The sequence below is a fragment of the Myodes glareolus genome, chromosome 27 (genome assembly GCF_982192425.1).
Source record: "Myodes glareolus chromosome 27, mMyoGla1.1, whole genome shotgun sequence".
NCBI classification, from domain to species: domain Eukaryota; kingdom Metazoa; phylum Chordata; class Mammalia; order Rodentia; family Cricetidae; genus Myodes; species Myodes glareolus.
Window position 1 is genome coordinate 2,251,524 of NC_142052.1, and position 26,292 is coordinate 2,277,815.

At 46.4% G+C, this 26,292-nt stretch overlaps 1 protein-coding gene across 1 annotated transcript in view; it reads left to right on the forward strand.

The window, feature by feature from the left end:
• Fbxl13 (F-box and leucine rich repeat protein 13) overlaps positions 1-24,908 on the forward strand; it is a 171,681-nt gene extending 146,773 nt beyond the window's left edge. Inside the window, exons 18-21 of the mRNA XM_048433517.3 lie at positions 4,113-4,196; positions 15,578-15,712; positions 21,991-22,154; positions 24,686-24,908. Coding sequence (XP_048289474.3) covers positions 4,113-4,196; positions 15,578-15,712; positions 21,991-22,154; positions 24,686-24,887 — 585 coding nt within the window. The 3' untranslated portion in view covers positions 24,888-24,908. The remainder of the gene's footprint in view (positions 1-4,112; positions 4,197-15,577; positions 15,713-21,990; positions 22,155-24,685) is intronic.
• Positions 24,909-26,292: the final 1,384 nt, after the last annotated feature.

A 26,292-nucleotide genomic window follows, 5' to 3' on the forward strand; every position in this document is an offset into this window, starting at 1 on the left:
TATCGGCGACTTCATAAAGACGCTAACCGAGATGCTGCATATTCCCCAGGATGCTTGACTCGCTGTTGCTAACAGACTGTGAGTAGCAACAGGAAGAACAAATCCTTATCAGTTCAAACAATTCCAAAAGAAAGTGTATTCCAGCCACAAATCTGCAGCGTGCCAGCAAGTCAGCACAGTCTGGAACAACAGACCAGGGCTGCCAAGACGGCCCCCCTGGTAAACCGTCTGCTGCAAAGGCATGAAGACCCGGGGCAGGTTATGACGTCGAGTTCTCCATGCTCACTGTTCCGGTACACCTGTATTCACATGTACCACTCAGACAGGCATGCTGTCCTGCACTTGGTACCCCGGCACTCAGGAGGCTGCAGCAGGAGGGTGTGGACCACAGGGTTCCCTGGGTTATACAGCGAGAACGTGTCTCAAGATAAACAATGAGTAAATAAATAAAATCTAAGAATCAAAGTGAGTGCTGAGATGAAGCGAACCATTCACAAGGGTGAGTCACATCTAGCACTGTGGCTGCCAGATAAGCTACGTTACATTTGCTTCAGTGCTCACATTCCATGGTGCCTAGGCGATGTTCCAGTCTTTTTACAAAAAGTATCTCAGAAGAAAGGCCATGAATGTGAGTTATGAAAAGATAAACCTCATCACCATACTGCTAACCTGTTGAGGTTGTTTTCCCCCGCTTAATTTTCACATGTAGGAGGTAGATTGTTTAAGAAATCACAGTCAGCTGCTCATTCTGAGAGATCAGCAGAACATGAAAGTTTCCCTCAATATTATCTTTTACCAACAAGAAACACCATTCCACCATTAAAGACAGTGATTTTACATCATAAATACACTTAACAAAAATTTAGGCCAGTTGCTAAACTTGTATTTATAGGTGGCTGAGTGCGTAACTCAGTGGTAAGCTTACCCAGAATTCATGAGGCCCGGTGTTCAATCCCCAGTATATAAAACAGTTACTAAGTAATACCACACATGACTTGGGACAAGACCCAGGCCTAAGAGCTTTAACTTATTCAAAGCACCCCTCCAAAACTTTTAGCAGAATTAAAGGGAAAGTTCAGTAAGAAAACAAAGTTTTAAATAAAATTCAGCTAAGAAATCTAAAACGAAGGACAGAATTTAAAAAGCTGCATTTAATAACTTGTTTAGACAAGGATCACCAAGAAATACTAAAACCATAGCTCAGTGGTCATTGCCGAACTGTGTTCTAACACCCTGAGAGAACCACACCACAGACGTGGTGAATGAAGGAAACCGTGTTTCTAATGAAGTGGTGTAGTAGTTATTAGTCTTTCACCAAGTGGCCCCGTGGCCCCCTGCTGGTGGAGCAGCCTGACACACAGACTCCCAGGGAGATGTGGCAGCACTCAGGTGATGCTCAAAATCTAAGCCAACGCGTCAGCCGGCAAACACAGAGTACGAGACATTACACGCGAGAATCGCCACGTGCGCTTCAGAAGGTGCCCTGGGCTGGGGAGAGACGTCAGTCTGCAAGCCGTGAGGACCTGGGTGCAAGCCTCAGAACTCCATACGGAAAGCCAGGTGCAGTGGTGTGCTCTGGGAAGTAGAGCTAGGCAAATCCCTGAGGCTCACACAGGCCACGGTCTAATCAAAGAGCTACCCCTACCCCAACAGCATACAGTGACAACCACCACCACCACCAAAGTGCATGGCACCTAAGGCAGGCGGCACCTGAAGCTGTTCTGTGGCCTACATATGCACACGCAGAACCGAAGAATCTAGGTAAGGGGCAGAAAGGTATTCCTTCTAATGTTCTTTGAACCTTTCTGGAGCTGTGTATGTTTTCAATATAGACTTGGAAGAAGATGTTTGATATTTGCGTTGGTGCTGTTCCAAGCCAGAGACAGGATGACTCGGCCAGAGCAGGCTCCCCATCCCAACGCTCAGTAAGCAATTCATTGCCAATGTTGGTCTACACTAGCTAAACAAATCCAGATGTAAAGCCTGGAGAGATGTTCAAGCAATCTTCAGCTCTCAAATGTGTGCATGGATCTGTCCCCGGCAGTGTTCTGTCTTCCTTCCCCCTGGTCCCAGTGACCCCAAACTGAAATATTTCCAAGCAACTCACTTTGCAAACGAAGTCTCTGCTCATACCATTTCCTCACCTGAAAGGCTGTTCCATTATGTTTACTGCTTGGCAAAAAAATCACAATCTCTAGGGTTAACCCACAGTTCTCTTTATCTTTGAAAATTCTGCTAACCACCACCTCTGCCTTCCAGTTGGAGGCGGTCACCCCTCCTGAGTGGTCCTCACACGTCTCTTAGAACACAAGTCCCATTTTTCCTGCATTTTGGTCTCGGTGTGACAGTGTGTTCCCCACACCAGGAAAGCTCTATTTACCTCTGTCACTCTGTGTGACGTACAGATTTGTCCGGATGACTTGGTGCCCGCTTTCTTTAGAATCCTGTGTCCTTAGACCACACCCCTCGGTGAACCTGCTACTGACGTATAAGCCACTTTCCCAGTGTGGATTCCTGAGCATCTTGGATTCTTCAGTTCTCTGGGTCATGGAGAAGCAAAGTGCCTGCTGGGAACCTGGAGCCTTGAATTCCCACACAGCCTGCAGCTCTGCAAAACAAGACAGAGAGGCTGAGGCTGTGTCTCAGGAGAGTACTTACCCAGCATGCCAAGGCCCCGGGCTCATCCTTAGCACCAACAAACAAGCACACATGACCAACTGTTTGTCAGCCAGTTCACCAAGTCACTGTGCACATAGGAGACATCACGTCATCAGTCACGTAGGAGACGTCCATGTGATCAGTGCACATGGAGACATCACGTCATCAGTCACGTGGAGACATCATGCCATCAGTGCACATGGAGACATTATGCCATCAGTGCACATGGAGATATCACGTCATCAGTCACATAGGAGACATCCATGTGGTCAGTGCACGTGGAGACATCATGTCATCAGTCACGTGGAGACATCATGCCATCAGTGCACATGGAGACATCACGTCATCAGTCACGTAGGAGACATCCATGTGATCAGTGCACGTGGAGACATCACGTCATCCATCACATGGAGACATCACGTCATTAGTGCATGTGGAGACATCACGTCATCAGTCACATAGGAGACATCCACGTGGTCATTGCATGTGGAGACATCACGTCATCCATCAGGTGGAGACATCACGTCATCCATCACATGGAGACATCACGTCATCAGTCACGTGGAGACATCACGTCATCAATTACGTGGAGACATCACATCATCAGTGCACATAGGAGACATAACGTCATTTGTCATGTGGAGACATCACATCATCTGTCACGTGAAGACATCACATCATCAGCGCACATGGAGACATCACATCATCAGTCACGTGGAGACATCACATCATCCATCACATAGGAGGCAATCACGTGATCAGTGCATGTGGAGACATCATGTCATCAGTACATGTGGAGACATCACGTCATCAGTGTATGTGGAGACATCACGTCATCAGTACACGTGGAGACATCATGTCATCAACGCACACAGGGAGCTGTCGAGTCAGCTCTTGGGGAAACGGCTGAGAAGTGACCTAGCACAACCATGTCTACACAAGGGGAGGCCAGGAGAGCAATCTGCTCTCTTGTCTTTAAACCTGAAAGACGTGGGCTACTGGTGACTGCTTAGGTTCCTAGATCTTTACAAAGATTGTTTCCCTTTCTCTTTCAGAAACTAGACTCGAGATGATGTAAAGATTTTGAGTTTCTTAGGCTAGGAATGAATAAGAACCTGATTAACTCATTAACCGCACCAAGTGTCTTCAGGCCCTCAGAGCAGGTCACGTTGGTTCCGACCTTAAGGGGTTCTCTAGCTCCAGACTCTGTAGCTTTTTTTTTTAAGTATTAGAGATATCTGAATTTTTTATTTAATCGTTTAATAGTGATTAATACTAATAATTTTCTTGTCTACATAAGCCCATGCTGTGTTAGACATAAAGTATGACCGGAAGGTAGGTACTTTTATTTGGGTTTCATAAAGGATTTCTTTTTTAAGTCATCAGCTTGTACAGCTATCTCGTGGATACATCCCATACTAAACTGAATAATGAAATTACCTTTATATTTTCAGGGCTTGAGCACACTTTCCAGACACAGGAGACTGAGGGAACTTTCTCTGTCTGAGTGTACCAACATCACCGACCTTGGAATTCGGGTAAGATGATTAGGGTTCCTGCCAGAGCTAAGATTGAAAACGAAGCTCAAGTTGAATAAACTTTGTAAGTCACAATAGAAAGGACGGGCAGGAGCCAACTCCCAATACACGTGGGACTGGGAACTCAGCCACAGAGTCCACGCCAGGCGTAAAGCTAAATGCTGCTCCCAGGCTCCTGTCTGAACACCCAGTCTTTAGCTTACAGTGCTATTTGGAAGGCACGAAGCCTTTAGGAGGTGCAGCCTGGCTCCAGAGTAGACCACTTCCTCAGTTCTCCAAGGATAGACCAGCCCCTGGGTCTGGCCTGTCCACTCCACATAAAGAAGGGAGTTCCTGCCACACACTGTGGCCACGGTGAACACTGCCGTACTTCCCTGTCCCTGTGGACCGAGTTTTCTCTAAAGGCATGAGTCAGCACCCACTTCGTCCCTTAAACCGCCTTTGTCAGGTGTTTTTGGCCACTCTAACACAAAGGTTACTCATATACTGACAGGACAGGTCTCTAGGGTCCGAGGCACCAGAGAAGCTTTGTGTCCTCATTTCTTTCCATCCCTTTGTGCCAGGCTTGCAGGATCAATAGGGGCATCTACCTGGAGAGTGATAAACTTCTCTGTGGCCCAAAGCTTTCACACATAGAGAAAATAGTTAACAAAGTAGAAAACTAAAATATTAGATAATCTAACCGTGAAAATTGGGGGAGTTTAGAGACTACACCAGATTTCTAACTCTTCGGAGTTTTCCAAACAGTTGTCAGTGTCCTTCAACAGAATTCACAGCATGAGTGAGTGAGCGAGATGAATTATCATGTGCTCAGCTGACACTGGAGGAATTCTCGAGAAAGGTAAAGGGTCCATAGGCATGGCCCGAGTACCATGCAGGAAACTGTAAAGTGCACACTACATGTAAGCCACAATGGAATTATTTTTAGCACCTTAAGCGTCTCAGTGAGAGAGAGAGAGAGAGAGAGAGAGAGAGAGAGAGAGAGAGAGAGAACCACTCAAAATTGCATTTTGGCCATGCATTGAATGAGAAAGAAATGAAAAATAAACATGTAGAAACTACTAAGTCATTGGAAGCATCACATAAAAGCAAGCCAGGAGTTAAAAACCTCCACTGTATAGGAAAACATCGGACTAAGCGCGAAGAGAGGAAAACAACCAAGGGAAGGAAGGAGGGACACTTTCTCACAAGGATGAAAGAGTTAATCCCACAGGCATGTGGGTAATGCAAGCCATAGCCAACAAGCCCACAGGAAGTAGGGAGGTTTGGGGTGTGGCATATTCAAAGATGATTTCGGAAGTCTGAAATGATGCACTGAGCAGTACTGGAGGAATATGCAAACCCGAGAGCTGCAGGGGGCCTCCAGGTCAACCCATGCTTAGATCATAGCATAGACTTTCAGATGCTTGGAGCTGTAGGAAGCTTAACAACATGTAAAACAATTTTCCGATTTTACAGATAAGAAGCAAGGGTTGAGAGGTTACAACTGGTCAAGGTTTCATACCTTCTCAGGACCAGCTTAAGCTCCGTTTATGAAAATGGAGGGTAGAAACGGGAAATTACTCTTCTGAATGACGGATTGGCAACATGGTCGGTCCCCACCATGTCGTTTAGCTTTGCTTTGCTTCATCTCATTGTGTCTGGACAGTGTTGTCACACAAGAGGAAAGTGTCACACTGTTAGGGATCTTTAAAGCTGTTCTAAGTTTAGGCCCCCGCACCAGCTCTGCCCAGTGCAGAGAGTTTTCAGAAGACACAGTACTGCTTCAAGACGAAGGGCCAGAAAGTGAAAACCTTCATATGGGACAAGATTATAAGTCTCTGATAAAGGAATTACAGATGCTGGGGTGCACATGATCTGCTATGAAAAGAAGCCAAAAGATTTGTGTAAATTGTGGTTTAAATGTGGGTTAATCACACATTTACACAAAGCCGTATCCATTAGCATGATACAGTCAGGTTTTCAAAAAAAAAAAATCGAAAAGGTGACAGATCAGAGATTTAAAAAGCGAAACAGTTAAGCATCATCACAAATAAGTGTGCCATTAAGATGCCTCAGAATTCACGTGACATTTTAGCATTATGAATATCTTATATTGTTCTTGACAAGTCTTGGTCCTAAATCAGCACACACACACACACACACACACACACACGCACGCACGCACATATGTATATGCATGCACACACGGACACGTCTGTTAACAATTTTTATGTGTATTTGAGACACAGCGCCCTATTTTGATGTTTGTACACAGTGTGAGCCATCTACTTAAACACCCACTAATTGCTCATTTATCCATTTATCCATGGGCCGGGAGTAAGTCTGGAATCGTGAGGTGAATGGGGGAGCCCAAACATAGCTCAATTTGACCGGAAGGACAGGAGAAACCAGACTCTGTGACATGACTCTGGCTCGTCTGGGAGAAAAGACTTTCTCCGAACTAGTAGCTAGTAGCAGGAGTCCTTCAGGTGTAGGTAATCGTAGACAGTAAATAGGTGTTTCCTGGATGAATGAAGGCCCCAAATAAAAGTTTAAAATATTAACATTTCTAATACTGAATTCCACCCTTTAGAGAGGAGGCAGTCGTATCTGGCCGATAACTAACCCCTGTAATGTCAGCCTCTAAATATCCATCCCCGAAAACAGGCTTTTTGGGACACGGCTTTTCCTGAAGCCAGGAATCAGGAGAGCCCCACTTTCTGCCATCTACGTTTAATCCTATGGCTCCAGGCGTCTCCCCCACTCCTCTCTGGTGCCCAAGTTTAAGTCTAGGCGAAAGTGTGTGCTCGTGCGTTAATTATACAATCACGCAGGGAAATGCTTGTCTTTCTTTTTCAAAAGTTTAAACTTTCAGAATTGCTCTCTATTCTCTGCAATCTAAAGACACCTTTTTAAAGAAACACAAGATGCAGAAATATTTCATTTCCAGTTGCACAAGATCAGATGTTCTACTCAGGAAAAAATTTCTTTCTCATCCTCTCTCCATTTTCTCCCTCCTCCCTTTTGTTTTTGGGGTGTGTGTGTGTGTGTGTGTGCACGTGCATGTGTGTGTTGACTTTTCAATAGTCCAAGTGTCCACCTTGTTCAACTGTCTCTGGCCAGCCTGCTGCAGACACGTCTGTCTGGAGTTTCAGAAGATTTATCATGGACTCTGAGAACAGGGGTGCATCACGCCCTCCTGTGACTCTTTCCTCATCTAAAGTCTTTTGCTTTGACTCACCACTTTTAATTAGCCCCAAAACATTGTTTATGCAAGATTTTCATCACGAATTTTTATTCACTGATAGCTCCTCCCTCCGGCGCTAAAGCAAAATTGATTTCTGTCGCCTTTGATACATCCTGGCTTCCAATGTCCAAGATGGGCTAGATGAGTCAGCTCCCCTTAGCAACTATTTTAAAAAAAATCAACACCGATTTCTATTCAGTTTCCAGGATTAAGTCATGCAAAAATTACCAAAGTAGGGGATTTTGATAACTACACCTAGTCTCCAGGGATAAAGCTGTGCTCGTGGGTTGAAAGGGAAACAATTAAGAACCCTAGTCAGCTGGCCTTAATCAATAGCCTGTGGTACAGCCGACTCCGAGCTGTCCCGGGGTTGGGGCCGTCGAACAGCAGGCTTGGGCTTGTTCAGCGCCTGGCTCTGGTGCCCAGAAAAGCCTCTGCTGCTGTCTTCACTCCAGCCTGGTGTCGGGGAGCATTGACCAGAAGCTCTACGAAGCAGCTCCCAGAGGACTCAATGTTTGAGAAGAGGAACTAAGTAATTTCTTGGTCGATTTAAAGGGGTGATCGTTGAAAAAGCAACAGCCACAATGAAGAAATCCCTGCTGCACTGATAATCCATGCTGAGAACAGTGTCCTGAGCTTTACAATTAAACAGCAGATGCCAGGAGAGTCAGGAGATGAGGAATCAACGGGGGTGGGGGTGGGGGAGGCACAGATATCCGGGTATCATTGTTTCTTCAACGGCTGGGAGCGAAAGCAAGAGCTCGGCACTCTGCTGCTCCTTGATGCTAATCTGTTTCCAATTTTAAGCAGTCCAAAAGGATTTGAAACTTGCCAGACTTCAAAGGCTGTGGGATTCGACAGCTTCTCAGAGTCCCCTAGCTCAGAAGGTTCCAAGAGATTCTGGAGTGCTGGGTACCATGTTTTCCTGGCAAAGCATCAGGTGAAGCCCAGTAACCCCCACCCCAGCGCCGGCTTCCTGACCACTCCCATCGTGAGAACTGGTAGAGAGCTGAAGTTTCGCTGCACTTCCCAACCGACTCAAACATCTGTTATTCTCAGATCAAGTGTCCACAGGGAAGAGCGTGTTAAAAGCAAGATAATCCTTAGGAGGCCTTTTCTGCCCCTAGGCTACCCCCGGAATATTAGTTTATCACGCGTAAGATGAAACTTGCTTAAAGTTAAAACCTGTCAGATTGCCTGCAGGCCAAGTAACAAGGCAAAGAAAGAAAGCGTCGTCGGACCCCACACTCTCGTGAGAGTAGAATTTGTGCCGGTTTTGATCCCTCTGTGACAAACGCAGGATTTGTCCACTGTGTCATGCCTGACGTGATCAGGATGCCCGCAGCATGGCTCTGGAGAGCTGCTGTTCCCTGGTTATTATTTCTGCGAAGCCCATGTAGATTCTCCTTGCTTTATTTCCTTTCTGAAACCCTCCTGACAGCAGGTGGGATCCCAGGCAGGCAGCACTGGTCCATGCTGGTCCATGACTCCCGAGTCAACGCCGATGACAGACAAAACAGCTCTTGGGATGGCTGTTGTTTGTGCCAACAGGAAGCATGCTCTTGCTAACTTCCCAAAGCCTGTGAGATAGGTAGAGATATTTTTATTTCACTGTTCCAGATGAGAAAAGTTAAGGTTAAGTTAACCTAACTTAAGTTAACTCTAAGTTGTGTTAGAGTCACACAAGCCCACAGGTTCCAGGTCGGAGCTTTTTTACAAGGCTAGAAACCTCCTTGACTAGATTCATCCTTGGTTCCGAAAGATGAAATTTATGCCCTGGCAATGCTGAAGCAGGTATGGGCAGCCTGTATATGGCGGTTCTGTTGAACTTGTCCATATTGGGTCTCATGATCTAAGCTTATAAGGACAACTGACCAGGTCTCTTCCCCAAGAGGGCACCAGATCTCATTACAGATGGTTGTGAGCTACCATGTGGTTGCTGGGAATTGAACTCAGGACCTACGGAAGAGCAGGCAGTGCACTTAACTATGGAGCCTGGTGGCTCAGGCTGGTAGGATTTGCTGAAGGAGGCAGAGGCAGGAGGATCTGGAGTTTGAGGCCAGCCTGGACCACATACATCTTTGGTTCTACTATGTCCTAAGATGAAGGCCAAGTAGTAGTGCCAGTCCTGAGACTTAGTCTCTTAGAGACACTGAAAGGCACGAGGCTTAGATGACCATAGGTCTGGGTTGCTATTTTCTTGAGACAATGTAAGAAAAAGGACAAAAAGTAGCGAAGGTGACTGGACAGAAACCAGCAGCCCTTCCTGCCCGAGAATTACAATGTAATTATCCTTCCCTCCTCCCCCTACCCCACTCCCGCCCGCCCTTCTTGTCTGTTGGACTACTCCATTGGAGAAATGGTGTCCTTGTTGTCCTTTGTCCTGCCTGGCCCAGTTCTAGTTTGTAGATAAGATCTGAAGCCAAAAACGATTCTGGATTTTTTCCAACCAATTCTGCTTACCAAAACGTAGTTTCCCACTAGAAGATGCGTTGTTCTTTTCCTGGTCTTCTCTCTGTTTTTCCAGGGTGCGTTCTCCGTCGCTGCTTATTGTTCATCTTCCTGTCCCCCACTTCTCCACCTCCTGCCTTCCTTCCATGCACCTACCGCACTGTATACTTCGGAAAAGATTCCCCTCTTTCAGTCCAGACTTAAAACAGGACCTGTGATGTCAGGGACCATCCAGATTTACTGACATCCAGAGGTGTGCTGTTGAGAAAACATTTACCCGGAAGATGAACAAGGCAATCTATTTTGGGGTCAGAAGGAAATATTAGAATATCTAAGACTATTATTTAGATTTTTATTGATAGTATTTGCTTATATATACTTAGAACATGTTTAATCAATTATATATCTACATAATTTACAAAGTACATTAATATGTATTTATTGAGAGTATCTAATTAAAATATTTTACTATAATTTTCCACAATTTAAAAAATCTGGCAGGGCAAGAGAGAGTCTGGTGACAATAATGGTACCAGATACTGTTGGCCAAATGTCAGTTGTGGACCAGGCACTATGCGATCGCTTTGGGCATATTAACCCACTGAAGCTCCCAACAAATAAATCATGAAGTGCCGGGATTTAGGTGCCACATTTTCCCGTGCTGCAGAGGACAGCATCGAGACCTCGGGGAGTTGAGTAATTTATCCAGTGATGCTGAACTCAGCCAAAAGGTCCCTAGCGTGTGCAGGAAGGAAATAGTCCTGGCCACCTGCCATCTGCAGGAGCGCATTCTCCTCCCTTGCATTAAGAAGAGTCTCCATTCTTTGTGGAGTCTTCCTCAGTGAGCTGGCCTTCATCTATGGGCCAAAGACCAGGGCCGTAAGGATATCTGGACATGGCTTCTAAAGCGACAGACAATGCAGACAATAGGGTAGCTACACAAACAGCTTCATACAAGGAGATCCAAGGAGAACAAAAAGTGAAGGGAGAGGAGAAAGTGTTTGGAGTCATTCCTGCTGCCTGGAAGAATGATTGGGCTTTGTAGACCACAGCTGAGCAGGCTGAAGCCAACATTTCTTTCCCAGATTGCCATGTAAGTTTTAGACAATGTGAAATATGGAAGCTCCTTAGCAGATGCTTGCCTTAGGCCTTGGCTTTGTCCCCTCTCTTCCCATACTGTTCTTTTCCTGTTGAAGAGCAGAGATGTCTTTGGAGGCCTGGCTTCCCAGCAGAGGGGGAAGCAAAACCATTCTCACCAGGATGGGGCTCCAGGCTCTACAGAGCACATGCCCAAAGCTAGGACTGGCCCCACGTGCTCCGATGTCTGGTAGGAAGGAGGCTGTCGTTGAGGAAATGGGCCTCACGTGTCAGGACTGTATGAGGCCCAAGTGTATCACTTCTAATTGGGGAAATTGTGTTTTGGCTTTGTGCCAGTCCAGTTCATCTTTATTAAAGACGTTAGATCTTGAGAGCACAATGGTTTTTCCAGAATTAGCAACAGAGAGAAAAACAAAACAAAACAAAAAACTCCAACCCTGTAGGACAACTAATGGGGCCTATTAGACTCATGATCAAGGGGCAGTGTCATGAGAATGGACGACGGAGGGAGGAGTTTGGGACCAAGAGCTGCACCTGCTGTGGTGGATTAAACCAGGATCTGGAGTGAAATTTGATCCCGACGAGGTACCCAGTTTAGGAACGTGCCGGAGACTCGGGATGACGAGTCCAGTTTAGGAGTGCAGGAGACTCGGGATGACGTGGCCATTCTCCGTAAAAGTGTTCCGCACGGCAAGATCGGCTGGTAAACTGGAAGGCAGTCAAACTTGTCGCATTCCACCCTCTTTCCGTCTTCACTCTAAGGGACTGACTCGGAAGAAGTGTAAAGGGAGAAGAAGATTGACTGACGTGAGTGACCGGGCAGCTTTGGAGCCAGCGGAGCACATGGCAGTTGTCTCCGGAGGAGACCGCACTGAGTCACGTCTGCAGACGTGGGACGTCGGGGTGACTTACTGGACCCGAGCTTGCAGACTCACCACCAATTTAGCATAAACCCTGCACCAATCTTTTGTCTCGGGTTTTCCAGTGCAACTGGGAATGTATCAGAGGCTTTTTTAAGTTACTGAATTTAAAAACCTCCAAATATTTCAGTTTCAGAGTCTAGTAGAGTCTTCCTAACCGCACAGTAGGAATGGGCTCCGCCTCAGGCACTGGCACTCGGGGCTGAAGACACTGGTACTTGGGTGCCTTGTGTCTCCCTTTAAAGTCAGCCAGTCCCATTGGTCCCTCACAGAGCAAACACCGTTGACGCTATGACTTGTCTCTAAGAGAAAACAATATTACCCCCCACCTTGCAATATCAAAATTCTCGTGTTATTAAGACAGACTTAAATTTTCTGGAAGACACTTGTGGACCAATCCACATCCCATACTTACTGAGAATGTTCTATGTTCTAATGGGATGCTTGTGAAAGCCCATGAAACTAGCACCGTCCCAGAGAGGACCCCACGGGACTCACTGCATACCCAATGGCAAGTGAGCTGGGAGACAAAGCCACCGATTCCAGTCAAAGGTGGATTCCCTCTGGACCACCCGGGTGTTCCCCGAGCTTGTTTACCTACTGCGACCCCTACCCTTCTATCCCCGAACAGTGGCCCCTTCCAATTCCTGGATCACTTGGTTCTAGGCATTACAGATTTTCATGTGAAGTTAGTCACAACCCAGGGTGAGTCAGGCCCAGAAAGTGCTGAGCCCCGTGGAAAATCCCAGTTCTACATGGGCCCAGTCATCACCATTGGCTGCTGCGGTCAGGGAAGGATAATCGCCAAGACGGCCTTCTCTCCGCAAGTACACATTTATTAACAGTGGAGTCACACAAAAGCTACCAGCAGCTAACACTGCGGAGTGGCCACCTCAGGCTCATCAGCCTTCGTTCTCTCGTATGCTTACTATTCTGTGGTGAGAAGTTTTCAGATCCACTTGGACTGTGTTGCTTAGGCTTTCGCTTCTCAGTGGCATGGGTCATTTCAGGAGAGGGAACCTCAACTAAGGAAATGTCTCCATTAGATTGGCCTATGGGCCAAGCCTGTGGGGTTTTCTTGATTAGTTTGGAGTGGGAAGGCTCATCCCACCCCGGGCAGTGCCACCCCTGGGCTGTGCCACCCCTGAGCTGGTGGTCCTGGCTGAGGGAACTGTGGAGGGTGAGTGAGTGGTCAATGTTGCTGTACGGATGGACTGTGCAACCTGAAGCTGTAAGATGAAATAACCCTTTCATCCTTCAGGCTGTTTATGGTCAGTGTTTTATCACGACGATAAAAACAAACTAACACAATGACATCATCGTCAACTGTAGTAACCATCCGTTGACCTTTTCCCTCAGTGACATCACCATCAACTGTAGCAATCATCTGTTGACCTTTTCCCTCAGTGACATCACCATCAACTGTAGTAACCATCCGTTGACCTTTTCCCTCAATGACCTCACCATCAACTATAGTAACCATCCGTTGACCTTTTCCCTCAGTGACATCACCATCAACTGTAGCAATCATCCATTGACTTTTTCTCTCCAACATGCATGCCGTCCTTGACAGTGGACCAAGTGACTCTCGTCTGGGTGCTTCCAACTTTAGTGCATATGTAGCTGATGCAAGCACTAAACTTTCTGAGGCGCTCACCATGTGCTACACACTAGCAGTTCTGTACAGTACCTCTGATCATACTCTATACAGTGTGGAACTTTAACAGTAATTGATTTGATAGGAGCTGTATCATATATACAAACACATATACACATATAATCTGTAACCGTCCTTTAGGATGGGTCCTATCCCCCGCACCCCAAGATTCAAACAGCGTCAGAGCTGGGTGCCTTGCTTCACTGTATTTCCTCTAAATCCCTGCTTCCCTGTAGCTGTACACTAGCTTCGTCTCATCCTTAGCTCTAAAACAAAAACAAATGGCAGAAGCCGAGAGAGAGAGAGAGAGAGAGAGAGAGAGAGAGAGAGAGAGAGGCACTCATGTTAGTGTCAGTCCGACAGCCATGAGTTTCCTGACACTTGAGTCCTTCCTCAGTCCCGAAAGCAAGACTGGCAAGGCTGGCACATAGCCCAGTGGGCATCCAGATTCACGGAAATAAGAGCTGTTATCTAGGAACCTGGTAGAATTCCCAAACCCAATACTCAGAGTAAAATTAATGGTGAAGGGTTAAGTACAGAGAACTCTAACCTCTGAGCCTCTTCACAGTGCTGCAGAACTCGGGGAGTGGCTGAGGGTTGCCATGGTTACAGTGGTGAGGAGGGGGAGTGGCTGAGGGTTGCCATGGTTACAGTGGTGGGGCGGGACTTTTCTTGTATCACTTGGAATTAGTCATGGCATCTGATCTCCACTTGTCTTGATTTATTCTATTTTTACCATCACATGTTTAGCTTTATTTCTGTGGATCATTTTGTTCTTTGAATATCATTTTAAGGACTTTATTATTTTATTTTTATTCCCTCCATCATATGTGTGTGTGTGTGTGTGTGTGTGTGTGTCCACGTGTGTGCCCATAGAGGACAAAAGAGGGCATCGGATCCCCAGAACTGTTTCAGGCCTTGGTCTTAGGAACTGGGAACTACACTCTGGTCCTCTGCACTAACTGTTGAGCCATTCCTCCAGCTCCTCATTTTGTCCTTATATAATACCTGCAGAGTCTTTCTAAATTAGCACATTAGCACAGACAGTATTAGGTTTCAGTAAGGGACTTTTAAGCAAATTCTGTTTTTGCTGATTCTCTTCCCTGTGCCCTCCCCCTCCTGGTATCATTCTTCCCGCCTACCCCACCCCATGGCCTCCTTTCTGCTCCGTGTTACCTCCACTTGTTTAAACACAGATGGACATCATACACTAAGATCCATGTGGGTCTTATCTAAGCTATGTGGGTTTTGTCTTTTTAAGTCTCGGTTACCTTGCTCAATTCAATACCTCCCAGCTACAACCGCTTCCCTGAAAATTTCCTGATGTCAGTTTTCAATGTGGCCCAACAAATCCCAGTGCCTTTGTGTGCCATGCGTTCATTATCTGTTTACCACCGATGGCCGCCCAGGCTGCGTCCGTCGGCTCGGTATTGCCGTAGGGAAGCGGCGAGCCGCTCTGTGACAGATGGCCGTGCTGGCAATTCAGAATAATGCTACGCTCTAGGTATTACTCACACTAATTGGAAGAGAAATGGGGACTCCAGAAAGACTGAAGTGTTTGTTAAGTTTTCATAGGTCATACACGATGGGGAAAAGGTAATGTGCTCTTCCCACTGTCACCCCTGCCGTATCTGCCATCTGCTCGCACATCCTCTGCCCCTTTCTCCACTCATCTGAACAAGTATAACCCTATTAATTACTGAGACGCCAATCACATTTCATCATGAGTGACTTCAGAAAAACTGCATTTTGCTAGCAGGAATCTGAGTATTGATAAACTGATAATTTGACATGTATCTTTTGCTGACCTGAGTTTGGATGCAATATTTTGTTATTTGTTTTGTCACGGCAAAAATCTATATATTTGGGATATATATTATCCCAAATAAATACTAAATAAACCACTGCAGGTGAGTTAGCTTCACACACACACGGTATTGGATCCACAGAGACTAAAGGAAAGTACGGGGGGAAAGTTTAAAGGGGGACACAAAACTAACCCTGCAGCCTTGGGACTCTCTTCCAGTCATACTGTAAGACCTCGCTGCACCTGGAACACCTGGATGTCTCCTACTGTGCCCAACTGACGGACGACATTATAAAATCCGTCGCCATCTTCTGCACGCGAATCACGTCTCTCAACATCGCAGGATGTCCAAAGGTACGTGCAGCAGCCGGAGCTTAGGCGGTCAGAGGGCAGCACTGAGAGCGGAGCCAGGCAGGGCCGCAGTCGGGCCGGACCTGACCTAGAACTCTCTTGTTTCTGTCATGGCGGGTGGGACCACTGGATGCTTCTTCCTGTTGCCGAACTGGAAATAGCTCGAGCGTTTTATTTGTGCCAAAGTAGAACTTAAGAACATCCAAAACATTATTCTCATGCAAACTTAATTATGTCCTGGAGATTCATTAACGAGAGAAATAAAGTCAGGGCACAGAGCATTAGAAAACACTGGGTAGGAACTGAAGAAAGAAGGTTGAATTACAGGTCTCAGGATAGATTTAAAACTGGTTAATATCCTACAGGGCAGAACCTCAGGTTAGGGTTTCTACCAGACAGAAATAATTCACCTGTCTCATGAACAACAACAACAACAAAAACCTAAGTGTTAACACATAACTTCACTGACTTTGGGCCGCACGTGACAAACAGCTCGTGAAGTAAAGGGTTAAGTCTCTAGGCATTTCCTCAGTGGGGTGTTAGACAGACATGTCCCTGCATCCCAACAGAAGGGCATGGAGTCATCTTCAGGCCTAATTCGAGCATCTGACCACTTTTCTGGCACCTATTTATAAAAGAAATAATGCTTACTATAAATACTGACTGCACAGATGCTTAAGGGGCATGAACCACCCACTGCCAGCCACCAGAAAATGCAGATGATTGGCACTTAAAATTACTTATTTTTTTCAGATTTTTTCCATGTACAAAGAGGTCAGAAATGGTCACAGAAGTCCTGTGTTTTGTTTGTTTTAAAAGATGGACTATTACTTTCAAAGTACAATATAGAAACCCGAGTCTGGGTTAACACGGCAGATCAAATATACACATACAATTTCTCTTGAAGCCCTATCACAATTGCAGCTGAACAGCAGGGCCCATCTGGAAAAGAACATTAGGAAAGGAAACAAGCAACAAGATTGGGGGAACTCGAAAACAGTTGAACAAATTGAGGTGACCTAAGACAGCTCTGAACCCCACGCCACAGCAGAGAAAGCTGGGAACACCTGATGGGTTTTAAGCTTAGAAGTCCTGTAGACTTCAGGGAGTGCCTTGGGAGGAGACTACAGTCAAGTCCTGGTTAGCATTCTGGAGGAGCAGAGGCCCGGGTCTCCTCTGCCCCACACCTCAGGGTGCACCTCCCCAACCAAACCAGAAACATGGGCACCACTTTCTCCGTCCAGCTTTCTGAACCCCAACAGTCCGGAAGTTCCAGACGAGGCAGTTTTTGCAAGGAGGGGTGTGGTCCTGTCACCACTGGATAGCTAACACCCCTGCCCTCTAGGTACTGGGCCCCTAGCATCTGGACCTTGGGTTTCCATCTTGAAAACCAAGAATGTCTCCAGATACTGCCAAATGTCTCCAGGAGAGCAAAATTGCCATTGTCTAGAGACAGTAAAGCAGTGGACTGTTTCTCTGCAGGGAAACGCCAAACGCCACGTTTAACTGTGAGTTTGGGCACAAGAATGAAAGGGGAAACGAGGCCCCTTGAGCACAGACAGCAAACACATAGGCAAGTTTCCTTCTCACTCAGCATCCAGAAAGTGGCTGCCAGAATTTCCCTTCATGCAGATTAGACGCTTCTTCTTCCCAGACTCTGCCAGCCCCCAGTGAAAGACGGAAAACTCTTAACCCAGCCTCCGCACTCGGTCTGTAGGAGAGATCCATGCTGGACACACAGCCTCCACTCAGGGGATAGCCTTGCACTGCTCATCACAAATGGCCTGTCGAGCATTCTCAGACCAGCAAGGAAGTCTCTAAACAGAAGAGCAAAAATCCAGACACGTTGTCAGGGAGAACCTGGAGGTGGTAAAACAGGCTGAAGAGAGAGCATATAGACCTTGAAAATGCCTGGGAACTGCAAGCCGTTGAAAGCTGATTCTGTTGTTCTGCTATGCACACCCGCTGGCTTCTATTTGAGCAGCATCGCCTGGTTCTCGGGGGCTGTGCACTCTTGATGGGCTGCACATTCTGTCGGCTTGAGTGGACTGAAGATCTGCAACCTCCTAAGTCTCCACACTAATGCATCAGACAAAGAAGAGGAGGGGAGAAGATGTGGCAAGCAGGGGCAAACTGAAGTCAGAAAATTTACAGGAGAAACATCTTCTTTTTTTTTTTTTTTTTTGAGACAGGGTCTCACACTTCGGCCAGACTAGCCTTGAACTTATCAATAGACTAGACTGTCTCTGGACTAGACACTTAACATGCAGGGGAAGGGGAGGCGGAGTAGATTTCCTCAGAACAGTAAGAACTGGGCTTGGCTTTCCCACCCAGGCTGTGCTAGTTAAGTCAAGTGTGTGTCTGATTCAAAAGCGGAAGGGAAATTGATTTGGGCCAATCTGGCCGCTTACTTGCTTCACGTTGCCTAATTGCTTCTACTCACATTGTCTTTGAGGGGCCTTAGAGAATGTTGAGAGCCTGGCTCATCATTCCAGCTGCCCACAGGTGAATTTCAATATCTGCTCTACCTGTGTCTGGGAAGGCTGGCTTTTCCCAGGAGCCCCCTCACCTCCCGGTCAGTCAGCAGAGCTGGGCCCTCATCTCCATGGCACTGAGATGCCAAGGAAAGAAAAGGCCCAAGACCAGGAAGAGAGTTGGTTGCCATGAGACCAGGGCAAAGGCCTTAGCAGTGTGATTCTGCTGTCACCTTTGAGGGTCATGGCATTGGTAGAAGGTAGGAGTTGCTAATAGTTACAAAGGAAGAATAAGGGGGAAAGAAAGAAATCAATGACAATAATGAAATATTTATACAATTCATCTCTGAGGGAAAAAAATCTCAAGTAGACAAGGGGTAACTGTTAAGCACATTTGTGTTGGGGGTGTAGGCATCAGAATGCAGAATCTCTGTAGACTGTTTATGACCTGTCTGAGATAGAATATGCTCATATACAGCAGGTGCCATGAAGCATGATTTGCAGATAGATGGAAGGCCAAACAGGGTCAGTTCTCCACAAAGCCCAGAACCACCACCATAGAGGGGGAAGTCTCCACCAGACACCCACAAAGCCAGAACAGCCACCATAGAGGAGGAAGTCTCCACCCGACACCCACAAAGCCCAGAACCACCACCATAGAGGGGGAAGTCTCCACCAGACACCCACAAAGCCCAGAGCAGCCGCCATAGAGGGGGAAGTCTCCACCCGACACCCACAAAGCCAGAGCAGCTGCCATAGAGGAGGACGTCTCCACCAGACACCCACAAAGCCCAGAGCAGCCGCCATAGAAGGGGAAGTCTCCACCAGACACCCACAAAGCCCAGAGCAGCCGCCATAGAGGGGGAAGTCTCCACCAGACACCCACAAAGCCCAGAGCAGCCGCCATAGAGGAGGACGTCTCCGCCAGACACCCACAAAACTCAGAGCAACTGCCACAGCGGAGGAAGCCTCCAGACATTTATTCCCCTCATACTGTAGCCAAGAAGCTTAGCCTCACCCATGGGTTTTATCCCGAAGGGGAAAATGATCGCTAAGAAGAGCCACTGAGGGACATCCTGTTTCCAGGGTGACTGGAGCAGAGCCCAGGGTGTCCAACCAGTCCCCAGCTCAGGATGCTGCACTCCTGCAGTCTAGGCATTCTCTAGAGCTAACGACCAAGAAAGAGGAGCGACCTGGACGGATCCAGCACCCACTGGGAGACTGCCAGGCTCACGAATACACTTAAGAAGCTGTGGTTTAAGTGGGGACCACCCCTGGAGCCCTTATGCGTTTGCACACGTGGTCCCTAGCTGGTGGCACTGTTTCAGAAAATTACAAAACTGTTAGGAAATGGAATCTTGGAAATTCTTCCAGTTTAGAGATTTCAACATGGTCATAAGACAGAGGCTTAATAGTGGTTATGCAAAATGATCAATGGATTTTTTTAAAATCATATATCAGCATGGGATGCCTGACATGTGATATTGGATAATGTACATAATCTATTGCTATGCAACCAATCACCCCCTGAAATTGATGGCTTGGGCAAAGCCTATCTTTTTAAACTTTAGAAAATATTTTAGTTTTAATTATGTGTGTGTGTACGTGTGTCAGTGTGGAGGTGTGTGCACCTGGCTGCAGTGCCCAGAGGCCGTTCCCACTGGAGCTAGACTTCCAGGCAGTTGTAAGCAGCCTGTTATGGGAACTGGGAAGCAAACATAGGTCCTCTGCAAGGGCATACACACTCTCAACCCCAGAGACGTCTCGGCAGCTCAGACCTCTCCCATTTTATTTGCTCCCAAGCCAATGCGGCCAGCAATCTGGGCCGGTGTCTGTTGGGTGGTTCTCCTACACGTGACTGTGCCGGGGTTGTTCATGTGGCTGCAGCCACCTGCTGCGTCCACTCAGCGCTGTCTGTACGTGAGTCCTCACCTGAGGAGTTCTTGGATTGGACGTGGTGTTGCCCTCCTACAGGCTCCGTGAGCTGCTTCTAGCCAGCAACGCGTCACAGGAAACAAGAGGTCAAGCAGAAGATGATAGTGTTGTTAGCGTGTTGATACCTTTCTCAGATTTCCCAGAACTTAAGACATGTTGTTGAATGTTCAAAAGTAGTTATGTTTTAAGGTGACATATTCGTGATTGTTTCTCCTTTGCTAATTTTTAAGGTACTGTGCTTATATTTCTTCCAAAATAGGAAATAAATTTAAAGAAACCAAAAGAGTTTTCCAGAGACTCAAGGGAGCCATGTTGGGAATAACAATCTGTCCAGTGAGCCAAGGTCAGGATCTTGTATTCCCAGGAAAGTTGGGAATGTTAGCCAACTCCTCTCTGCCCCCAGTTTCCAGGCCTTGAGTCATAACCCCCCAGACATCACCTCCCTCTTGGGCACACGGAACTTCCAAACTACGGATGAGGGCTCCTTTTCAGGGCCTTGTCAAACCCTCCCGCTCCAAGTCCCACCACCTCATTGCCCTATAATGCTGAAGGAGGCTCTTTTCAGCAACACTGGATCAGCAGAGACCCAGACAGCACGGCAGGGATGTCTGCGGAATTTTGTGAGAACCAGTTACAATTCGGAGCCTTGGGTCCAAGTATGTTGTGGAAACAGGGAATGCTTAGACAATGACAGCATCTATTTTCCCATATTTAAAAAGTATACATTTCAAACCAAAGGGTTTTTCTGCATCATTTTCTTAACTTTATGTTAAAGAAGCAATGAGCTAAGCCTTATCATGTATGTTTTATTTTAATGATCATAAATAAAGTAGGAGATTAAATCCAGTTGGAAGAATTCCTTCGGGGAGAGTAATTTAATTTACTCTGCAACTTTCAGTTCATCTATAAATCAAGAGCTGGACCCCAAGTCAGTGAAGGAAACTAGCAACGGAGGTGAATTAGCTCTGCAGAGCAGCTGGACAGACTTGTAGGATCACGGAACATGGCCAAGATCTGTCTGAGCGGGCCTTGCGCTGTCTGTGGCGTCTGTCCATCTCCGTCTTGCCCCACACCCACTGCCGCCTTTCCGGAACCGGCCACTCATTCTTGCGTTCTGAACTATGGGATGTTCAGACCTTTCTCATGGAAACTCGATCCCGTATGGAGAAGAACTTCAGGGGATATATGTTTGTAGTTCTGCAATACAATGCTATTAAGCATATGTTTCCACACTGGTAAAGCTTCACCGAGGATTTCAAGCATGGACGGCCCCATTGCACAAGTGTTCACTACTAAAGAAAAACTGACAGCCTTTCTCATCCAGACCAGAGGACGCTTAAGTGAAAAAGAACAAGATCACCAAAACCCTTGGTGTCGCTTGAGGCAATCCACTCTTCTACTCTTATTTAAAAATAGTTAAACCTCAGGCTTGGCTTATCATGGAATAAACTCAGGGAAAGCCAGCCTGCCAAGGTCTTGGTTTGTTTGCTATGGCCAAGTGTTTGTCCCCTCCCCTACCACGGGCCACCAGTGTCCAACTTTAACAGGCCACATAACGCCACACAGTGGGGACTTGGAGGGGGGAGTAAATAGGTTTAGAAGAGGTCATGAAGGGGATGCTGGCTGGAGTTCTCTATGCCACTAGAGCATGGTATGAGGCAGCCGTCTGCAACCCTGCACCTCACCACACACCGTAGGGGCAGCCATTGTTCGTAGTCTTGGATCTCCCAGGTCTCTGCATGATAAGAAGTAAGTGCTTCACGTCTGAGCCACCTAATCTATCATATTTTATGACAGTACCCTAAGTTAAAATACTGCTCTCCCGCGGGCCAGGGTTGCTGAGTAACTTCCTCCTACTCTGGCTGTGTGCAGATTACTGATGGAGGCTTGGAGGCGTTATCTGCAAAGTGCCATTATCTGCATATCCTGGACATCTCTGGCTGCATCCTACTTACAGACCAGATCCTTCAGGACCTTCGGATAGGCTGCAAACAACTCCGGATCCTCAAGATGCGATTCTGCAGGTCCATCTCCGTGTAAGTAAGAGATGGGTACAGCAGGGCTTAGAAATGCCCGGGAGAGCATGGCGTGTGGCGGTACCATTGGAAATGCCGGGAGAGCATGTATGTGGCGGTACCATTGGAAATGCCGGGAGAGCATGTATGTGGCGGTACCACTTGAAATGCCGGGATAGCATGGCGTGTGGCAGTACCACTTGAAATGCCGGGATAGCATGGTGTGTGGTGGTACCATTTGTAAGATACAACCATGTACATTTTGACCAACTGGAACTAACATTCTGAGTTGAACCAGGGATGCCCTTCTAAAATTCACCTTGCGTTTTTATATTCCTTTCACAGAAGATTTTTACTTTCAGCACCTTCCTGCTGGTCAAGCAGGCGACCAAAGTTACTTCTGCCCCTTGCCACTTAGTTCTAACTCTGCTGCTGAAATGCAGTCCACTCGGTTCCCCTCCCCGAGTAAAGCGACTCTTTCACCCCAGACTGGACCATCTTGGGACTAGGGGAAGTGGGACTCCTTCCGAAGCCTCGCTGCTTGCTATCTGGGCCACGGACCCACTTAGTTGAGGTGGCCTGTGGGTGGAGTGGTGGAAGAGCTGGGGTGAGGAGGACTAGAAGCCTCCCCCCCCTCAAATTGAGCACACACAGAAATGCATGCTCCCCTGTGCACTTTCTGTGGCCGTGGATAAATGCCTGGCTTACTGCATGCCACAAACAGTGACCAACCCGGCCACTTGTCTTCTTTGTGCTGAGTCAGCAGCAACTTCCTGCTTATGATTTTTCTCAGTCCCCTACTATTTGTTAAGTTTTATTTTTAATATCATAATTTTTCCAGAACCTCTTGTCACAAGATGGATAACCAATACATTGTACAATACACTCATCATAACTTTCATAGACTCTAAGACTTAACAAACCCATTAAAGAGCACTGAATTTACAGTAGCTTCTATCTTACTGAAGAATTGTATTGCACAATCCACTATTTATTCATCCCCAAACTTAGCAGTGTGTTCTTAGCCTCATTATCAACTCTTTAAAACCAGTGCTTTTGGAAACCACAGGCGACAGATAATTGGATCAACTTTCAAGTCCTTTGCTCCCTAAACAAACTCTCCCCAAAAGTCAAGGCCATTGCTGTCTCTGAATGTCATGTCCTTGCATCAAAGACAGTGCCAGCAGGCTTGTCAGCTTTGTTCAGTATTTTAGTTCTCATTGTAGACATTGTCTACTTACCTAGTGAAGTTTATTCCTAGGCTCTGTGTGTGTGTGCACACACACACACGCCTGCACACATGTACATTTGTTTCTTTTCAGTTCTCATGAATGAGATCATCCCTAATTTCTTTTAGTATGTTATTGGTATATATAAAAAGCTACTGGGCTTTGGATGTTGACTTTTTTGTAACTGGATACTTTATTGAAACTATTTATCAGATCAAAGAGCTTTTGAGAAGTCACTGGTGTCTTTTAGTGCACGATCTTATTGTCTATAGATAACTTGAATTCTCTTTTCCCCTTGTATTCTTTTCATTTCCTTTTCTTGCCTTATTGCTTTGGTTAAGAATATAAACATGATATTGAAGAAGGGTGAAGGGAGTGAACACTTGTCACATTTTTGATTTTAGAGGAAATGCTTCCCCCCAATTAGTATGCTTGTTATAGGTTGTCGTAGTCTTGTTATGTTGAGGTAAGTTCCTTCTATCCTTAGTAGTTTTCGCTTTTGAGTCTTTATCATAAATGGATATCTAATGTTGTCAAAGGCCATTTCTGCATCTACTGAACTGTCTGTGACTTCTGAGTCTCTTCATGCTCTGTATTATGTTTATTGGTTTGCATGTTACATCTTTACATCACTGCAATGAAATCATCTTGATTATACTAGGCGATCTTCTTAATGTGTTGCTGCATTTGACTATGAACTTTTACATTTCTGTTCATCAAAGATGAAAAGTGTGTGTCTGTGTGTGCACATGCACACGTGTGTTCTTTGTTTTCTTATTTCTTCCTAAGAAAGTATAACAATATGTTTTAATTCTTTGGCTATGAACCTCTTTGAGTCACAACCTTCCAAGAAAGATATATCCTGGAGACAAAACTACATGGACTTTTAGCAAGTTCATGGGCCTTCCTTCCTAGAATCCACCCTGCATCCACAGGGGTCTGTGAGCTCTGATGACGAGGTCCTTTCTGACATTGTCAGCCTTTACAGGGAGGGGAGGTCAGGTTGTTCCTCCATCAAAGAAACCGGAGCTGCATCAGGCTGAGCCTGAACTCAAAAGCGCTGTAAGTGACTTCGTGTTCCTGCTTCTTGGCCCAGATAAGGACATCCTCACTGCCTGGTCAGCCCTGAATTGACTGAACTACAGATACTTTCCCCTGGGGTGCCCAATCTTTTTACACAATTCCCAACTTTCTCTCCCAAAAGCGGAGCTCTGCCTTGAATGTGACTAGTGAGAGTGTGTTTCCAGTTCCAAATTCGGTCAAGTTTGAAAACCGTAGGAATTCCTTTTCTGCGCGCACTAACACTCAGCACTGCTCTTGCAGGGCAGCAGCTCACAGAATGGCCGCTGCGGTCCAGCATCAGGAATACAGCTCCGGCAACCCTCCGAGATGGTTTGGGTATGACTCCGAAGGCAATCCTCTCGCAGAGCCTCACAGTAAAGTACCAATTAAAAATTACTCAGAACTGATAGTCAAAGAGGCTTTCAGCAGTGATGAGGAAAATCCAGACTCCAACCTCAAATAAAAACAGAACATCTGGAACTGATTTTGATGTTTCTCCATTTGATGTTCATATTGTTAGTTGCTGGCTCCCAGTAACAACACAAAAAAGCCATATGCCTCCGTGTCTTACTTCAAAGCAAACATCACCTCTATCTCATGAGACCCCACGGTAACCCGGTCAATTTATTTTCAAACATTTATTCATTTAATGTATGTGTGCCCGTGTGAGACTGTGTGTGTGCAGAGTCCACAAAGACTGAGAGCTGGTATCACACAGGACTGTGAGAGTTAAGTACGTGCTGGGAACCGAACTTGGGTCCCCAAGGCCAGTGAAGACTTTTGACCACTAAGCCATCTCTCCAGTTCCAAGCAAACTAAGTTTAGTGAGATGATCAGACCCAAGGTTACAACATAGGAAACAGCTTGGAAGACATGGCCTTTGTTTTTTAAGCAAGTAGGAAATGCTCTCCAGACAGGACAAGAAAGTGGAGATGACCACAGAAACCAGTCAGCTCTTGAGCCAAGGTGGTGGACGACTCTGAGGATCTGTCAAGCTTTGGTATACATGACAGGGACATTTTCAAAGGCAAAAAGAAGCTTTCTCATAGTTTCCAGACATTTGACAATAAAGGAGAGCTAAAAATCCCTAGATTCAACACTCAACAGAAGCAAATTGGAGAGAAACAGGAGCAAGGTGGCCAGAAAGGGCGCTGCTGGGACACTTGCTGGGTCTTCTTAGCATGTCTGGGCTACACAGGGACTCTTGCTGGGTCTTCTTGGCCTGTCTGGGCTACACAGGGATGCCAAACAGACAAAAACAAAACACCTTTCAGTCTTTTTCCATGAAGACCTGGCCTTTAATTTCATATCTGAAGACTAATTTAATATGCTTCTATCGTGGTTTTTTTTTTTTCTTAGCATTGTTTGATCCATTATCTTTACCATCATAGGATCTGATGTTGCAAGACAGGGGGAGACCTTTGCTGACCGCTACACACGTGCTGTGGCAGGGACACTGGACCAGCCTTTTGCCTATTTCCTCAGTCCCTTATCTCTTAAACAAGGTTAGCCTGTTGACCTACAATGTGTAACAGTTGAAACATTTAAAAGTTTAAAAAAGGTCTCTGCACCATATTATTATTGCGTATCCTGTATCAGTTAAAGGCTTTTAAATAATTTCCTCCCTTCGTGGATGTTTGTGGAATCTGTGGCAGGCAGTCCACGGGAGTCAAGAGCAAGGGGCTCTGTTCAAACAGCGAGTTTTAAATCTGCACCAAATGACCACAGTATGATTGAGACCTTTAACTCTGGGGTTTGTGGCAGCTGCGTGAGGGCTGACTTCAAGAGTCTGACCCCTGAGCGTTCTGTGCACACAGCTCGGGAGACATAAAAGAGGCAGCCGGTTTCTAGGAGAGAGACATTTGCAT